This window comes from Indicator indicator, chromosome 1 (genome assembly GCF_027791375.1).
Source record: "Indicator indicator isolate 239-I01 chromosome 1, UM_Iind_1.1, whole genome shotgun sequence".
Classification (NCBI taxonomy): domain Eukaryota; kingdom Metazoa; phylum Chordata; class Aves; order Piciformes; family Indicatoridae; genus Indicator; species Indicator indicator.
Window position 1 is genome coordinate 95696440 of NC_072010.1, and position 19731 is coordinate 95716170.

At 39.6% G+C, this 19731-nt stretch overlaps 1 protein-coding gene across 1 annotated transcript in view; it reads left to right on the top strand.

Annotated features, from left to right (window-relative positions):
• The window catches only part of CRACR2A (calcium release activated channel regulator 2A), a 59204-nt gene extending 40339 nt beyond the window's left edge, over positions 1-18865 (top strand). Inside the window, 8 exon segments of the mRNA XM_054390727.1 lie at positions 2-65; positions 4340-4472; positions 5489-5570; positions 7008-7122; positions 12189-12290; positions 16518-16594; positions 18776-18807; positions 18810-18865. Coding sequence (XP_054246702.1) covers positions 2-65; positions 4340-4472; positions 5489-5570; positions 7008-7122; positions 12189-12290; positions 16518-16594; positions 18776-18807; positions 18810-18865 — 661 coding nt within the window.
• Positions 18866-19731: the final 866 nt, after the last annotated feature.

Below are 19731 nucleotides of genomic sequence, written 5' to 3' on the forward strand. Positions count from 1 at the left end.
AACAATCAATGGAACACTCACCATCATCTTCTAGAGAGCAGCCTGTAAGGGTGTTACTGTCAAACGTCAGGGGGCAAAGGGGACCTTGTCTTGAATATTGTGTGCACTTCTGGGCCCATAGTTTAAGAATATTAAGGTCCTTGAATGCATCCAGAGGAGGGCAACAAAGCTGGTGGAAGGGCTGGAAGTAATGTCCTGTGAGGAGCAGCCAAGGACTCATTTGGAGAAGAGGAGGCTGAAGGGTCACCTTTTTGCTCTCTACAGCTTCCTGAGGAGGGTAAGTGGAGAGGGAGGTGCTGATTTCTTCTTCCTGAGATTCAGTGAAAGGATGCATGGGAATGGTTCACAATGGACTCAGAGGAGGTTCAGACTTGACATGAGAAAACTTTTCTTTACTGAGAGTAGGGACAAACACTAGGACAGGCTTCCTAGAGAGGCAGTTGATGCCCCATGCCTGTCAGTGTTTAAGGGGCATTTGAACAATGCCCTTAATAACATGCTTTAATTTTGGTTAGCTCTGAAAAGGTCAAGCAGTTGTACTAGATGATCTTTATAGTTCCTTCCAACTATTCTGTTCTAAAGGACCTTAGAAAACATGAAATGATTTTGAAAGGTAATGTGTTAGAATAAAAAATTATTTAGTTTTCTGGTTTTAAGTTAAAACATCACAAATTAAGCCCTTCTATGAAGAGGGAGATGAAAATACATTGCAGATAAATGTTGAAGGTGCAAAGAAGTAAAATAATGTATGCATAGACTTCTGTCTGAAAGAGTCTAGGTAAAGTGAAGTTAAGCCTTGCAATAGATGACACAAGATCCACTGAAAGGTAGCATTTGGCTAAAAAAAGAAGCAACTCTATTTTTTTTAAAGTTGGGGTATTTTTGTCAAAAAGTGGCATGTTTCATATTTTGATACTTTTATATCAGCTTTGATAGATGTTACACAATCTGATAAACAAAGAGGATAAATAATTTTACTTGTAAATAATTTTTTGCCAGGTGGGCCATCAAGTCCATCTAGGACAAACTTGTCCTGCCTTCTCTATTTTGGCAGGTATGCCTCTTGAAAGGAACTGGACATTCCCTCAGATCTTGTTCCTTAAAATTAATTTTTTTTTCCCCAAACGAAGAAATCATTAAGTATATTGTACTTGATTGTTGAAAACATTTTGTTTCAGTTTGTAATGATACATCATGGCAGTAAACAAGAAGTTAATTTGCAAAGGTCACTTAGAACTAGGAATTTAATTGTTTTTTTTTCCCTATGAATGTCAGTGCCTTAGCCCAGCCTAGGCTGTGTTTTCAATTGTTTTTCAAAATTTATTGAAAAAAACCCCCACAGCAGAATACTCTTTTCTGATAAACTTTCTGTCCATGTGGCACTGAAGTATGTGCATGCTCCTGCATGGTCCTCTTGTCCTGCTGATCATGCCTGCCAATGACTATCCAACTGATGGCATACCATTGCTTAGGGCAGTCTCTGGGCTGTGTGTCTTGACTCCTGTCATTTTGTTTGAGTCATGCTTTGTCTCCTTCCATACACCATCTATAGTCTGATTAATTTCTCTTACAACTTTGTATTTCCTGAATGATGGCTTTTAGAATCACACTTTCTGGTTGTGAGATGTAGACGTTGGAAATTATCTCATTCTGCGCAGTGCTCTCAGACTGATTTCCTCTCCTGACAGCTTGCCTGGACTAGGAGGAGTACCATTCAATTAAGAAGTGTTTTCAGGGCAGGTCTGCATATAATCTCCAACTGCAGGTGAAGAAAATTTCAGAAAATGATAGCTTGCTGCTTGCTACATCATGAGTTGTGAGGTGTGAGTCTCTTTGCTGGTTTAACAGTCTGCTTTAACAAACAAGCCACCTCCCCCTCTAGTTAGGGAGGCAACATAAGACAAAAAATCCTGGGTTAAGATAAGAAGAGTTTAATGAACAATGTATAATTGTACAATGCACAATTACCTTAGGTATTTTGCAGAAAAGCACAGCAGAAGCAGAGGCAGAAGCAGCAGCAGAAGCCAGTGATAAAAGGACCCCTTCACCTCACAAGCCCACGGCCAGCCCAGTGGAAAAGCCCAACACCCCAAAACTGCAAACTGGAAGCAGCAACCGGATACAAGAAGCCTCTCATGTTACAATCAGAACTTCTGTTTTAAAACTGGGATGATGTCTGTGTGATATTGAATACAGATTCAACAGAACCCACGACATTCTCAGGGCTGTATGTCACCTAGACTGTCTTTTACAGCCACTCCAGTGTTAAACTGCACAAATGTTAGGTATATCGCTTGACCTGGCTACTGTTTATATGAAGGCCTTTCAAAAGACACACTTAGGGAAGACTTTTTCAGACTGCAATATATAAACTGAAGTAAATGTACATTTAACTCTTCCATATTCCCATCAGTACTTTCTTGAAGTAGACTGTGAAGCTCGTTCCTTAGTATAGTTTCAGATGCAGTTTTAGAATAAAGTTTGATTATTAAGGTTATTTTAATTAAGATGTAACAAGTTGTGGTGGGTTGAAATTAAAAATGACTGCCTATTATATTAGGAGTTGAGCTGAAGACCTGTGGTGTCTTTGAATCTTGGTGTACTGAGGTGTGCATGACTACCAGGGACAAGTTATTTCAGGTGATGTAGTCCATATCTTTAGTTATTGTTCTCAGAAACACTGTGAAAATGATGCCAAGATGATGATTTTGTGTTAACTTGATTTATTTCCCAGAGCACACAGACTAATCTGGAAATATTTTTTCAGTCAAACTTAAAATGTGCTATATATAGATGTATGTGTGTTACTAATTGCATTGGAGTTTGGAAATTTAATAGAAAACAAGAATTCAACAGTGAGGTAAAATATCTCTGTACATCTGTAATGGGTGACTAGCCTAGCTTGTGAAAGAGACATATTTTGTCTCCCAAAACAGCAGTAAATTAATTTTTTTCATACTATGGAAGCCAGCAACTCCACCTTTTTCCTTTTTTCTTTATTTCTGCCCCATCAAGTGCAGGTCTATATTGTTTCTGCTTCTTTCTGTAAGACTTTGGTGTATTTGTAGAAAACATTTGCATGGCCAGACTTCAATGAGTCGTTCAAAGAACTGTTGGGCAGTGAGTTCAGTTCTGATGTCTTGCAGTCAGCAGTCTCAGGGATTCTGTATCTCAAATGCCTGGCAGAGAGCCTTTCCTCCTCTGGCCTTCACTCCTCACACCCCCTGCCCCAGCAAACTAATGCTTGGGCACCTCCTGCAAAGCATTTGGTGCCACAGTGTTCTTCCCTGAGCAACTCCTGATCTACATACCCTACTTCTAGCATCCAGTTAGCTTAGCCTTCAGTAAACAGGACATGAATAGGCAGAACAAATGCTTCTTCTTTCTGCTTAAAAAACCTGAATGACAGAAACGTAGCTGAATGTTTACAGCCTGGTTAACTGGGTCTAATTACCTCTTTCTCTGTCTCTTCTCCATGCTTCTGCCTTTAAACAGAGGTGCAGAAATTCCATGAAACTCTTGGGTCCACCATAGTAGCAGAGAGAATAATGGTGATTGATCATAGAACCATTTTTGTTCGAAAAGACTTTAAGATCATTTAGTCTAACCATTATCTAACTTTTCCAAGTCTGGTGTTAAACTATGTCCCTCAGTACCTGCATCATTTAAAAACCTTCAGGGATGGAGGTTCAACCACCTCCCTGGGGAGTTTATTCCAGTGTTTGAGAACACTTTCAGTGAAAAAGTTTTAGTATAGAACCTAAACCTCCCCTGGTGCAACTTGGGGCCACTTCCTCTCTTCTTACCACTTGTTACTAGGGAGAAGAGACTGACCCCCACCTCATTCCAACCTCCTTTCAGGTGGTTGTAGAGAGCAAAGAGGGCTCCCCTCAGCCTGGATTTCATAAACTAAAAAATTATAACTTTTCTTCTTTTACCTAGGTGAAGATGTGCTGTTTCCTCTGTGGTGTTGGTATAGGATGAAACTACTGTGTTTTATTTGTTGAAGTTTGATTTACAGGATGAACATAAACCATTTTCTCTTTGGTGTTTTCATGCATTTTTCAATGCAGTCTCATTCAGGGGTCACCTTCAGGATACTTCCAGAGCTCAGTCCAAACCACAGCACTTCAGATGTTCTGGAATGATGCATTGTAAACGTCTGAAATGCTGAGTTATTTTAAGAAACAGAGTAGGAGTATGATTTATATGTAAAGGAAGACATGATATGATAAAATCTCTTCTTTTTCCTATCTCAGTTAGCCTTTAAGACACAGTGTATTGGAGAGACAACAGAATTTATGTAACAGATGGAGGCTAATGTTTGCTCTACTTGAAGGAGAAGAAAATACACTCTGTCCCAGACAGCTTATTCAAGATTATTTTCATGGGCAATTCGAGTGTTGGAAGGACTTCATTTTTAAGGTGGTTTTGTGAAGATAGTTTTTTCCCAGGCACAGCTGCTACTATAGGTAAGTTTAAGAAACATTATTACTTTTTTTTTGTTTGTTCCAGCATTACCTAGCAGCTTCTGCTGAGATCAAGCCTTGTGTTACAAACATACATACGTTGTAAAAACCGTTATCCAAAAGGAGAGTAGGACATGCAAAGTGAGCTCTTAACTGAGAAGCACGTAACTGTTGGAGAGGTTTCAGAGTAATTCCATACTTAAATCCTGGTGGCACTGAAGTAAATCAGAAGAATCTTATTGATTTCAGTGAAGCTAGAATTTCCTTGTAGGTCATACTGTTCTGAAACTGATATTCTCTCCTCTGGACTGCACTGTACTAACCATCCCAAAGAAGTGTGCTGGACCAGCATTTTCAAAGCTAAACATTTCAAAGGCTGTGTTGTACTTACATTGCCTGAAGTTGTAAACCAAGCTTTCAAAAGTCATGCATATGTAGTCAGGGTACCAGAACTGAAGTTATTGCAATGCAGCTGAGTTATAGTAAATGACTAGATTCATTACACTTAGTCTGTATTTATGCCTTACTTATTCTGCAGCATGTATGAAATGAAACTTGTTCACAATAAAAGGTATTTAAATTAATGGATTTGGTTTGCATTTGTGACAATCTTAGAGCATTCAGGTAATCAGTTTTTGTATCTCCTTTGACTTATGCCTGAGTGTAAATTTCTGCTGTTACATTGAATGTCTAAGTCCACATTAGAATCAGGGAAGAACTAACATCATAATATAGGACTTTAAATTAATTTTGGCATTATAAGGTATTCTACCAGGTCTTCATCTGCTGCTTTGGAAGAGTGCAGCTCTCCTGGGTGTCCAGACAGACTGAAACAACTGATGTTATACAGCATGAATTCCAGGCTAAATAGCTTAGATTTCTGTAGAGTGTCAAATGGACCCTTAACTCATGTACCCTGATTTGGAGATACTATGGCTTTTACAAAATTCAACTACTCTGTTAACATTTAGTATTTTATTATTCAAGAAGTTTTGGCAAACTCTTGTTATCTATTACAGGTGTGGATTACAATGTGAAAACCATTACAGTAGATAATACCCAGGTAGCCCTGCAACTCTGGGACACTGCTTGCCAGGAATGGTGAGAAACTTTGTGTTGTGGTTTAACCTTGGCAGTCAGCTACCACACAGCTGCTTGCTCAGTCTGAATCAGAATCTATTCATTGGTAGAAATAAAGATAGTTTAATAATGAAAAACAAAACAAAACCAAGCCTGCTACCCTACCCCTAACACCTCCCCTTCCCCCCAAAAAAAATATAGGAAAAAGGGAAAGAAACAAAATTAAGGAAAACAAACCATACATAGTCATTGGTGGGGCAGTCTGAGAAGTAGAAAAGGCCTTGATGCTGTGTAAACACTTTTGAGCAGTAACTAAAATAGTGTGTTACCACCACTGCTTTCAACACAAAGCTAAGACATAGCCCTGCACAAGCTAGTATCATAACATTTAACTCTGTCCCAGCCATAATCAGTATGCATTCTAAGGTTTTGCTTCCTTGATTCATCTGTTTGAAGGTTAGTAAGCATGCACCTGATCTTGCTCCTTGGGAGAGGAACAAATATAGAAGCATTCCTAATAGAGCCAGTGAAGTCACAGTTTAGAGCCTTCCATATTAGCAATAGTATGCTCATTTGGTGCTAAATGTTCACATAGACTGTAAAGAGATTTTTACTAAACTCTTAAAGGTTTAGTAGCACACAATTTCTTTAGGAGGAAGGCTGATTTAAAAATGGACCTCTGTATTCCTATAGCAGAAAATGCCTTAATAGTTTTAAAAGAGAAGGGTGGGGTTTTTTTTCACACAATCCTATTTTAGTTGAAGAACTCTAAGTTTTTGTAAGTTTTCTGTAGCAATTTCCTTCCCCATCTCTTCAACTCCTGTTTAGTTTCCTATTACTAAAAGCAAGGATGATAACAATGTTCTACGTTTATTAGAGGAAGCTTAGGAAAAGAGGCCCCAACACAAAATTTAGCTAGATTTAGGCAGAGCACTTTGTGAGGGAGAGATTTCTGGTTGAAGCTTAAAATGAAAGAGGATGGGAGAAGGTGAGATATGCAGCTGATTATCCGGACTAACCCAGAATCAATTAAAGAAGGCAGTGAAAACTTTTCCAAACACTTTATTTCCACCTTTTTATTATTTGGTAAAGAATTTATTTGCTATTGCAGTAATTTGTGGTGGAGTGTCCTCTGTGAATCTTCTGCTGAATGTGAAAAGGGATTTGACAATTCAGGAAGGATAGGATTGCTTACTACAATTCATAATAAGCTTCACCTTTCAAACAGGATCTGCAGTGAAGATCAGTATTACAGTTTCCTGTTGGCTAGTGTATGGAATTTTAGGATATATATGTAGGCCAAATTAGCAGGATCCATAACCATTATTAAGACTAGATTATTAGAAGAAACTGTATGGCAACATCTTCTTTTTCAAGAGAAATTACTGAAAAAATTTATTTATCCTGTCAGATTGCTGCTTGTATTGAAGTGAGCTCTAAACAGGTTCTTACTTTTAGGTACAGAAATATTACCAAGCAGTTTTTCAGAAAAGCTGATGGTGTCATTGTGATGAAAAATATAACAGCAAAAGATACGTTCATAGCTGTCAAGCAGTGGCTGATAAGCATCAAGGTGACATGACATCTAAACTCTGGTGTCATTATTCTCTACCTTCTTCTGGATGCTCACAGAACAAAGCACAGAGAGCAGCATGTTTCTGGTGTTATCACAATTAAATTTCTGTTACTGATTTTGGTCTGCACAGTTACTAGTAAAGCTATTTTTAGAATTTCAGTGTCTATGAAAACAATCCAGTTCCAGGATTTTAGGAACTTAAAAGAAGTGGTGGGGAAAGTCCTCCAATTTCTCATAAAGTTTATCTATCTGATTACTCCTGTTGGATCACTGCTAGCACTGGGAGATGCTTTGAATCAGTGATGAAAGTCTGTTGATCACTGATGATCACTAAATTGGATAACTAACTATGTAGCTGTTACAGTGTGGTGGGCTGAAAATTCCCCTCCCACACTAATAATAACCAGGCTAACTCAGTTTGGAAGCAAATGAAGCTGTATTTACAGGCAAAACTACAATCTATAATGAAATACAATGGATATGTACAAATATATGCTATTCACAACATTTACAAATATGTACAATTAACAGAAAAACACAACAAAGCCCCCTGGACCCAGAGGGGCCCTGCTTCTCTTTCCCCCTGCCAGAAGGGCCTCCTCCTCCTCCCCCCTACCCACCCCCCCCCCCCCCCAGCCCCCCCCCCCAAACCTCCCTGGCAGAAGGAAGAAAGCCAAGAAGCAGAGAGGCTGTTAAATTTAGCTTGTCAAGGTCAGTATGTGGAGGTGTGTATTATCTCCCGAAGCCAGCAGTCTGCTCAGCAGAGAAACACCAGACAGTGACTGCGTGTACTTCATTTTGAGTATTGACTCTTAAACGTTTCTATCTCTCCAACGGAAGTGTTTAGAATAATCATTATTTTGCTTTCTTACACCCAATAGTGATTTATTTTCATTCTTTCACTTTTCTGCTTGAACTCTGTGAGAAGAAATTGAAAGTATAGCCTTAAAACTATCACAGTAGCCCATGGAAAATTGTGTGGTGAACATAAACCACAAACCTAAAGCTGCAGTATCTACATTAGTGCCCTAAAGCTGTCTCATGGTACACAGTTCAGTTTCCTGGGGATCATCCTTCTAACCACATGAAAGCAAAATCATAATCTATGCCACTGACTGAGTAGCTTCAGTTAATAAAAAATTATCTTTTTGTTCTTCTCTTTGTTTATCTCTGTAGCTCCTAGACAACATATTGACAATGCAAGCAGCTGAATTTTCTTGTGGCCAAAAGAAAAAATAAAACTAAACTTAAGGCTACTGTTATAAAGGACTGCATTCTTAGAGACAATAAAGTGTGACTTCCTATATGCTCTCTGTTGGAGAGTACTGATGCTGAAAAAGCAAGGAACAAATTGTTATGGAAAGATGGATAGCTTTGCAAGTTGAAATTAGGACTTATTCAATCAAATGTTTATAAACAGGCATAGTTATTCCTCATCTGAGTGGCTGTACTGAACTAATAGTAGCATGCATTTTATAACAATAGGCCATTATTGAATGTATGATCTTAAAAATCTGTAATTCTTACAAATAAATATGGAAAAAGTTAGAGGACAATTCCAGGTTTTGATCCAGAAAAATCAAACATTGTGGACAAAATATTTTTGCCAGCTCACTCATCTTTTAATTACTACTTTGCTTTGCTACAAACTGTTGATAAGGTAAAGACATATAGGCAAGTCCATTTATTGCTACATCATTCAGCCTACTTTATGAATGTTCCCACTGTGATAATTTGAACCATTTCCAAAACTACTTTTGATTTGTGCCTACTCTGTGTATTTGGGGGGTTGCTATTCTGTGTCTCTCTATACAGCAAGTTCTCCGTGGGGCATCAATGTACCCTTGTGGCCAAGACAGTCAATGGTATCCTGAGGCGCATCAACAAGAGTGTGTCCAGCAGATCGAGGGAGGTTCTCCTCCCCCTCTACTCTGCCCTAGTGAGGCTCCACCTAGAATATTGCATCCAGTTCTGGGCTCCTCAGTTCAAGAGGGACAGGGATTTACTTGAGAGAGTCCAATGGAGGGCTACAAGGATGATTAAAGGTCTGAAGCACATGGCTGGTGGGTGATGTGGTGGTCAGAGGCTGCCTGGGGTCCAGTGACCACAAAATAATTGAGTTTTCAATATATGGTGAAACCAGGAGGGGCAGCACCAAAACTTCCACCCTGGACTTATCAAGGGCAGACTTTGGCTTATTCAAGGAACTAACTCAGAAAGTTCCTTGGGAAACAGCCCTAAAAACAAAGGGGTCCAGGAAGGCTGGACTTATTTCAAGAAAGAACTCTTGAAGGCACAGGAACAGGCTGTGCCCATGTGCCAGAAGAGGAGCCGACAAGGGAGACAACCGGACTGGATGAGCAAGGAGCTTCTAAAGGAATTAAGGGAAAAAAAGAGGGTGTATCAGCTTTGGAAAAAAGGGGAGGTATCCCAGGATGAGTTTAAGGACATTGCTAAGTCTTGTAGGAAAAAAATTAGAGAGGCAAAAGCCCATTTAGAACTTAGACTGGCCACCGCCGTAAAGGAGAATAAAAAATATTTCTACAAATATATTAATGGCAAAAGAAGAGGCAAGGACAACCTCGACTCTTTATTGGATGTGGAGGGGAATATAGTAACAAAAGATGAGGAAATGGCAGAGGTACTTAATACCTTCTTTGTCTCAGTCTTCAATAGTGGGACAGGCTGTCTGCAGGACAACTGGCCTCCTGAAATGGCAGATGGAGTCGAGGACCAGTATAGTCCCCCTGTAATCCAGGAGGAAGTGGTAAGGGACCTGCTGAGCCACTTGGATCCTCCCAAGTCTATGGGACCAGATGGGATCCATCCTAGGGTGCTGAGATAGCTGTCAGATGAGCTGGCCAAGCCACTCTCCATCATTTATCAGCAGTCCTGGCTCACAGGTGAGGTCCCTGATGACTGGAGGCTGGCCAATGTGATGCCCATCCACAAAAAGGGCCTGAAAGAGGAACCAGGAAATTACAGACCTGTCAGCCTGACCTCGGTGCCAGGCAAGGTTATGGAACAGGTCATCCTGAGTACAATCACACAGAATCTACAAGATGGTCAGGGGATCAGGCCCAGCTGGCATGGATTCAGGAGGGGCAGGTCCTGCCTGACCAACTTGATCTGCTGTTATGATCAGGTTACCCTTTCTGGTGAATGAGGGGAAGGCTGTGGATGTAGTCTACCTGGACTTCAGCAAAGCCTTTGACACTGTCTGCCACAAGAAGCTCCTGGCAAAGCTGGAAGCTCGTGGTTTGGACAGATTCACTCTGAAATGGGTCAGGAGCTGGTTGGAGGGCCGGGCCCAGAGAGCAGTGGTGAATGGTGCCACATCCAGTTGGTGGCCAGTCACTAGTGGTGTCCTGCAGGGATCAGTGCTGGGTCCCGTCCTGTTGAATATCTTTATTGATGATGTGGATGAAGGAATTGAGTCCATCATCAGTAAGTTTGCAGATGATACGAAGCTAGGAGCAGGTGTTGATCTGTTGGAGGGTAGAAGGGCCCTGCAGAGGGATCTGGACAGGCTCAATGGCTGGGCAGAGGCCAATGGGATGAGATTTAACAAGGCTAAGTGCAGGGTTTACACTTTGGTCACAACAACCCTAAGCAGCGCTACAGGCTGGGGACAGAGTGGCTGGAGAGCGGCCAGACAGGGGGGACCTGGGGGTGCTGGTCAATAGTAGGCTGAACATGAGCCAGCAGTGTGCCCAGGTGGCCAGGAAGGCCAATGGCATCCTGACCTGTATTAGGAATAGTGTAGCCAGCAGGACAAGGGAGGTCATTCTTCCCCTGTACTCAGCCCTGGTAAGGCCACACCTTGAGTACTGTGTCCAGTTCTGGGTTCCTCAATTCAAGAGAGATGTTGAGGTACTGGAACGTGTCCAGAGAAGGGCAATGAAGCTGGTGAGGGGCCTGGAACACAAGCCCTATGAGGAGAGGCTGAGGGAGCTGGGGTTGTTTAGCCTGGTGAAGAGGAGGCTCAGGGGAGACCTCATTGCTGTCTACAACTACCTGAAGGGAGGTTGTGGCCAGGTGGGGGTTGATCTCTTCTCCCAGGCAACCAGCAGCAGAATGAGGGGACACAGTCTCAAGTTGTGCCAGGGGAGGTATAGGCTGAATATTAAGAGGAAGTTCTTCACAGAGAGAGTGATTGCCCATTGAAATGGGCTGCCTGGGGAGGTGATGGAGTCGCCATCACTGGAGACGTTCAAGAGGAGACTGGATGAGGCACTTAGTGCCATGGTCTAGTTGATTGCTTAGGGCTGGGTGATCGGTTGGACTGGATGATCTTGGAGGTCTCTTCCAACCTGGTTGATTCTATGATTCTATGAAAGGCTGAGATATCTGGGTTTTTTTAGTCTGGAGAGGAGAAAACTAAGAGGGGATCTAATAAATGTATAGAAATATATGAAAGCTGGGTTTCAAGAAGGAAAGGACAGCCTCTTCTCACTTGCACCCTGTGATAAGACAAGGGGCAACGGATGTAAACTGTAGCACAGGAAGTTGCACTTCAACATGAGGAAAAAATTCTTTACAGTAAGGGTCACAGGGATCTGCTGGAGAGGATCCAATGGAGAGCCACGAGGATGATTAGGGGGCTTGAGCATCTCCCTTATGAAGACAGAGTGAGAGACCTGGGGCAGTTTAGTCTTGAGAAGAGAAGACTAAGAATGGATCTAATCAATATGTAGAAATGTCTGAGGGGTGGGTGCCAAGTGGATGGGGCCAATCTTTTCAGTAGTGCATAGTAATAAGACAAGGAACAACGGATGCAAACCTGAACATAGAAGGTTTCATTTCAACATGAGGAGAAACTTCTTTACAGTGAGGGTTACAGAGCACTGGAACAGAATACCCAGGGGGGTTGTGGAGTCTCCTTCTCTGGAGACTTTCAAAATCTGCCTGGGTGCATTCCTGTGTGGACTACCCTAGATGATGCATTTGGCAGGGGGGTTGGACTTGATTATCTCTGGTGTGACGTTTGTTAGCTTTTATCCTCTTAATCTGTGATTTTTTAAATACAGTGTCTCACCTAGTATTTTTAATTTGTTCTGCAGGAGGTAACTGGGGATAATGTACCTGTGCTTTTGGTGGGTAATAAAACTGATAATGAAAAGGAATGTGAGGTTCCTATGGGAATGGGAGAGCATCTTGCTAAGGTGCTATACTTAGAAGGGAACTCCTTAGAAAACTTGAGGGTGAAAGTTTTAAAATGGAGTGTGAATGTGTCAGAATTCATAAAGCACACAGATTAATTTTAAAGCGACAAGTATTTTTAAGGATTAGGAGCCTCATCACACTCAGTGATATAAATGCTGATAATTATAGTAGTTATAAAACTGTCTAGATTTAAAAAAGAGTGGTACAAAAAATATTTAAGACTTAAGTCTCACCACTCTTCACTCTCTCCCTCCTCTCTTTTCCTTTGTTCTCTTTCTCTCTATTTTTTTTCCTCCCTTCTCTTTCAGTCTCTCTCTTCTTTCTTTTCTCTGCAGATGGGGTCTTAACAGAGAGATAATGTGGGGACATTTTTTCCCTCCTACCTCATGTAAAACCACAGAAGACCATCTGTTACTCCTATGGTAGAAGGAGAAAACATGTTTACTTTTAGCAACTCTCCATCAAGAAGATAAAAGTAGAGTTAACATCTACATCTACCAGAGCATTGGTGATACGTGGGCCATAATTTAAGTATTAAGGGACTGCAAATATCAGATACTTGTTTCTCTTCCTGTGTTCCCATGCCTGTCATTTTTTTAAAATTTCTCTATAAAATGCATATAGTTTGAACACCAACCCATCCAGAATATCTCAATATTCCTGAGAAAACAATTGAACTGGTAAGAATTTAACTAAATTAAACAGCATGCTGGATTTTACATATATACTTCTTTCTTCTTTGAGAATTGATTTACAGCTCTGCTTGCTGGTAACCAAAAAGGAGATTTTTTTAAAAAATAAATGCAGCTGAACTGTTCTTAGTTTATAGAGAAGATTGCTGCTAAGCACCTCTTTGTAACTGAAAGAACTATGAAAGATCTCATCTTTTCCCATTTTGATTATTCATACACCATTTTACAAGCATACCTCCATATTTAGGTTTATATTCATAACTGTATTTTTATAAGGGTGCAATATCAGCCTTGAACTTCATCCCTTAAAGTGTGTCCTTTTATTTTCTTGTCTGCATGGAAATGCAGATAGTTTCAGGACCCTGGGGGCCAGAAGGGATACCAGGGTGTAATTCTCAAGGCTTTAGTGAAAATGCACATAACACATAAATGCTAAATGGACAGATAATCATTCTAATACACAGAACTCACAGCCCACCAGGACATTCTAACAAGTTATATAAGAAAATAATATGTTTTCCATAAGTAAAACAATGCAAGCTGTCAAATAAAAGATAGATATAATCAAATGAATGGATCTGAATGACTGACTTGCATATTTGAATGTGCTCCCTGATGTAGCTATGGGAATGCTTAATGACAATCAATTATTTGAAAAACAGAGATGTAATTAAATAATAACAATTATGCCTGCTGAGCTAGTAATGATAATTAATGTCAATGAAATATTAGTTCTTGCTAAATAGCTATGTAATGCTTTTGAAACCACATGTCACCACTGTTCCTATTAGTGAATGCAGATGAATTACTTATTTGTGAATAATTCCATGAGTTACTCTCAAAAGATCCAAACTATGTGGGACTAGATGCTGAGCTGATAGAAATATGTGTAAGGTGTACTTGGTGAGTACAACACTATACCTGTTCTCAGGCAGACAAAGAACCAGATTAGCCTATTGACCCTGAATCCCAATAGTTTTTATGAACTGTTTCAAGTTCTTACATAATGGGATGGATTTTATCTAGAATTTTGTGGGTTCATAGAGAAATGTGTACTTTCAGAGGGCATTCCAGCTCAGCTGTTTTAACTTTCGCTCTGCTTCAGTCCCACAAGCGTACTAAAAATTCGGTCAGAAATCCAAGGTCTCACATGCAAGAGCATGAACACAATGAACAGCAGAGTTCATTATTAAAACAAAGAATGGAAGCCTGAAGGGAGTCCTTTCAGTTCCTAATAAGGGAGCTGTTCTTCTCAGATCAATACTGCTTTACAGGACAGAAAATGCCCAGCTCCCTCTGGTAATACATTTTCCTCCCTGTTTTTTAGACGTCTGTTGATTTGTATATAAGCTTTTAAAATGATGTAATTGCCAGTGTTCTCCCAGACTCAACAGCTGATTTGTGGATGGAGATGGATAGAATTTTCTGTCTTATTATATGTTCTGTTTCCTGCTACTTTGTTTTCAATGTATATGCTATCAATTAACATTTCTTCCCTAATTCAAAGGAATGACGCTTTGTATTTCCACAAATAAGATATTAAAATCAGTTAAGTTGTTACCTTTCACTAATAAAAACTTGTCCTACCAATGGAATTTGTTGAAAAATCTGTTCAGATTTATGCCAGCGTAAAATGATGTCATCACTGAGAGTTCTTCTCTAGTGAAATCCTGTTGTATGTGGGTAAGGCGCAGGAGTAGTGCCACTATGCTTCACTGCCATAAACTAGCTAGATACCAAGCACAGTAGTTTTCCAATTAGAATTCTGATCAGCTGAGCACAAATAAGGAGTGTAAGTTTTATCTCAAACTTCTGTTGTGTAGCTAGCAAGAAATTTGAGTTTATCAAATTTTATCATAAAACATTTCTAAGAAAAGCAAGAGAATCGTAGTTGCATCATTGTAAACATTGTAGAGAAGACTTAAAAAAAGCCACCAGCAAAATATCCATTTGACACTACCACCTTCTGTGCTTATCAAGCCACCCAGAAAATGCTGCAAGTGGTTCAATCCTGACGTTCATTAGAAGAAACCACATACCAATGACGACATATTCAAAACTGACATTTTATATCATTGAAGCACTCTTTAAGAGCGTATAAAATAAACTACTATATTTATGAAGTTCCTTTCCTCACTTTTTGTCTTCAAAATTTCACGATAAAAATAAGGTTTAGATTGTATATTAGAAGAAACTTCTTCACTGAAAGGATTCTCAGAGAGTGGAACAGGCTTCCCTGTGGTTGATACCCCATCCCTGGAGATGTTTCAAAGACACAGAGATGTGGTGCTGAGGGACATGGTTAAGCACCAGACTTGGTAGAGTTATGTAATGGTTGGAATCAATCATCTTAAAAGTCTTTCCCCTCTGAAAGGATTCTATGAATTTCAGAAGTATGGTATATTAAATAAAACCCAACAAAACAAAACCAACAGACTAAAACTTGAGTGCTTGTGGAATTAAATGGGAACTTTTGTTCCCATTAAAGGGTTGTCCCCATTGAGGGGCTGTTAAATACATGCAAATGCATATAACTGCAGTTAATAGCAAACAACTAAAAATATGCAGACAATGTGATTGTAATTTCCTAAGATACTGGCTTACTTATTTGAACTTAAAGATACTGTCATAAATATCAATAAGACACACAGAAAATTGGGAAAATTGAAATGTGAGTGGGTAAGAGGGCATGTAGTAATACCACAGAGGCCATGTAGGTGAGGCTTAATATTGTATCTTGTGAAAGTAGACAGATGTCTATTTTGGAGAGGGTTATTATTATTATTTGGCAAGTTGCTTTTGCCATTACAGCTGCCAGGTTAGGCTTTTGTGCAGATGATGTCTTGTTTTTGCATTTAATTCAGCTAAAATCCCAATAATGTCTTTAGGGCGTGATCCATTGGTCTTAACTGCAAAGCTCTCAGGGGTTACAAAAGCAAAAGTGCAGGCTGACAGTGAAAGAAGGTACAGAAAATTTTCACAAGTCAAAAAATCAAGCAGAATTAATTTGTTGTTATTTTTTGCTGAGGTTTTTGACTGGATCTTTGGTGGCACATTGGTCACAAATGGCTGAATACAGAATCACTAGTGCTGAAGCTTTCCAAGATTTTTTTTCCTTTTAGAGGCACTGGAATTATTTCCAGCTGTCTTGTCAGTAGTGTATTGATTACCTCATCACTGCAAGTTAAGCAAGACTTCAGAACTTTACAAAGCAAGTTTGCATTTGAGTCTGATGGATCAAGTTCTTGCAACAAAGCAAGTATATTGAATACCTGCAAAGAAATGCATATAGATGTTGTTTGGGTGACACACTTGGATTACTTTTGTACCTCAGATTACTTTTGTTCCTCAGATTACTTTTGTTCCTCTTTACTGTTAGCTCTAGAATGAAATGGTAACTTTTCCTAAGATTATCTATTTCTATTTCTTTGTTGGTATATTTAATTTTCAATGAAAAAATTAGTTTCATATTTTTAAAGCTAGAGGGAAATATTGTGCAACATTAATTTAAATGGTCTTTCTGTTTGATTTTAGGATTACAATTTGATTTTCTAGGAATGCAGTGCCTATTCTGGATACAATACCAAAAAGTCTGTGCTTCACTTAGCTAGGTAAGAATTCAGTGAATTCTGTATCTCTGAGTTCAGTGTGTGAGTTCTGTATGTGCCTGACTTCCTTGTCACTAATGTAAAGAAGACTTAATATGATTCAGAAGTTTCTGTTCACAACAAAGAGAGAGGAGTCTTGTAAAACAGGACAGTTCTCTGTGGGGTCTCTCAAATTTCTGAAAGGCACAGTGATATGGGGCTATGAAGAAATAGAAGAGAACATAGAATAGAACATTATGATCAATTGTATATCTACGCCGGGAACATAGAAATGAAATAGATAATTATGAAGTCATATAGAAATAGATGACTAGCAAGGGAAGAAGCTGGTCTTTAATCACTAAAAAGGGTACACTGTACACTTGCAAGTAGCAGCACGAAAGCATTCCAAGGTTATCTAAAGAACAAAGCAAGAGCAAGGCATTATAATGTCATCTGGGAAAAGAAACACTGACTGGCACCCATCATAAATCCATCAGCAAACCCCCCTGGTGAGAAAAGGCAGATGACCACCAAGGATGTACGTAGGCTTAAGTCGATAAGGATGTCGCAGAACTGCACAATCACCAAAATTCCAGGCAAGAGATGAAAAGAACATCATGATGAAGACCCACAGCCTTCCTCCCAAAGACAACCTCCCACATTTTGAGGACCCCTGCCCACAATTTCTGAGGAGAACTACGCAGGTGCAGAGGACTGATAAGCCAATTAGCATATGAAGCGGGAATAGGCGGGTTTCAGTGATAAGAATGTATAGGCGTTTTATGAATATGCATGGTTTCAGTGTATAAATACGGGATGGCTTGCTCCCTTGGGTATGCACGTCTTTGGAGGAAGGATTCCCCTGTGCATCTTGTGCAATAAACATACCTACTTTATAACTTTGGAGTTATAGAGTCCTTTTCCGTACGCCAACAGTTTCCCTTTTATCCTAAATTCCTGGACACAAATTTCCCTCTCCCTTTCCCCACTGGCTAAGGTACTCAGGATTTACAGTCTTCCTGATACGCCTGCTATATGTACCCCTTCACATGTAATCCACCTTCATTTAAATTCAGTTCTTCACTTCTGTGGGTGGAGAAGTTAATATTCAGCTTGCACTCTGTCCTAAAAGTTCAGAAGTTCAGGCTGTGTTCACTGTCTGTTGTCTTCAGACCGCCCCTCCCCCCACTGGTTTACTGCAAGACCCCAGATAAGGCCCTTAGCAGAGCCTATTTGTAATTTACATACACATAGATAAGGTGAACTGTCTGGTTCTTTCTTTGTTATTTCAACTCTCTCTTAGCCAAGTCTTCATTTTGTAAAGACACTACTCACCTTAATCCTATCACTAATGACAGAGTGAATGAAGAGTTGGATAGGAACATACAGTGATGAATTATTTGTTCCTTTTAAACTGGTCTGCTGCCTGACCTTGTTGCTCCAACTGAGTAGTTGCTCAGGTTCATAGAAAGTCCTGCATAACCTAATGAAACTCTGTATAGACACAGAAAAATATGAATTGTTGCTGGGAAGGCTGAGGTCCTAGGATGTTGTGATGGTTGTTTCAGGAAGTTCTTGAATGTTTGGAGAAACGTGCTTGGAAATGGATCCTGCTGAGTCCCTGTAGCGGAACAGTGGATGTGGTTTTTTTATTTCCTCTACTCATTACATCTCAGGTTCTGCTAACTGCCTGGTAGCTGGGAGAGAGGGAGAGGTGGATTGTTGAATTTATATAAAGATTATGGGTGAATCTGTTCCCTCTGAAATACAGAGGTGGTAACAATTATTGAATTGACAGATCTTTAATGTTGCTGAAGTTAGTGAAATTTTGTGAATGTTAATTGTTACGTGAATTAATGTGTGAAAGATAATTGATTAATGTCTAGGTAGGCAGATGCAGTTTTGGTTAGCTCCAACCTCAAAAATACCAAATGTAAAGTATTGCTTTTAGTTGCTGTAATATACAATAAATGCTAATGATTGGCACCAAGTATATTTTTCTAAATAATTGAACAAAGATAGTTTGTGATAGGGTGACCATAATTGTACTTTTTTGTTTATTTGCTTGTTAGTTTGCAAAATTCTGTCATTTTCTGTTAATTTCTGGAAAATGGTATAGTTTTGGGTGAAATATTTTTTTGTTTTGATCTCTTTAAGGATATTACTGGCTATTCTCTCAGAATTATTGCTTCTTTTCCCTAGGATTTTAAAAGAACAAGACGATAAGGTGAAAGAAGAACCATTGAACTTCAATCTGATACAAATAAAAAGTCTTACTGTATCAGGTCATAAAATGCTGGGACATGTTGAGGCAAGTCATACATTTATACAACACTATGTGGCTTGCTATATCTTCCAAATATTCTTCTGCTGTGTTCTATGTGCAGATGTAAGTGAAACTTAAAATCCTAGTGGTAGGATTAAGAGTAGGTAGTGTCTTTACAAAGGAAGAATTGCCTAAGAGGGGGTTGGAAGAGAAACGGAGGAACCAGACAGTTAACAACAAAGGGGCCTACCTGGTACCTTATCTTGAACCTTGCTGTGAATCCTTGAGGGGTCTGTCATAAGGTGACAGACACTGAACACACCCTGAACTTCTGACCTTTTAGGACAGAGTGCAGGCTTAATAGACTACTGAATATTAACTTCTCCACCCAGAGAAGTGAAGAACCTAATTTAAATGAACATACGATGTATGAAGCAGGGGGGGTTGCATGCGAAGGGGGACATGTAGTAGGCGTTCTGGGAAAGACTGTAAATCCTGAGTACCTTAGCCAATGGGGAAAGGGAGAGGGAAATTCGTGTCCGGGAATTTAGGATAAAAGGGGAGCTGCACTCCCAGCAATTTGAGAGACCCCATGGGGAACTGTCCCATGGACTCTCCCTTTATTCGAATAAAGCTTTAAAAGACTCCTCTGTCTCCATTGTAAAGAGGAACTTCTAAATCAGATTAATATTTACTTACACTAGTATGTTTTGATCTTTACTTTTAAAAATGTCTTTAGTTAATTGACAATTTATTTGGGATAGTAACAGTCATTCATTGTTTGACACCTAACACCACTGAATCCTGCTTTGTGATCAGGCTTGTAGAAGTTGTCACATTATTGATAACAAGAAATAATTTTATAGGAGCAAAACTACTCAGATTGTGAAGT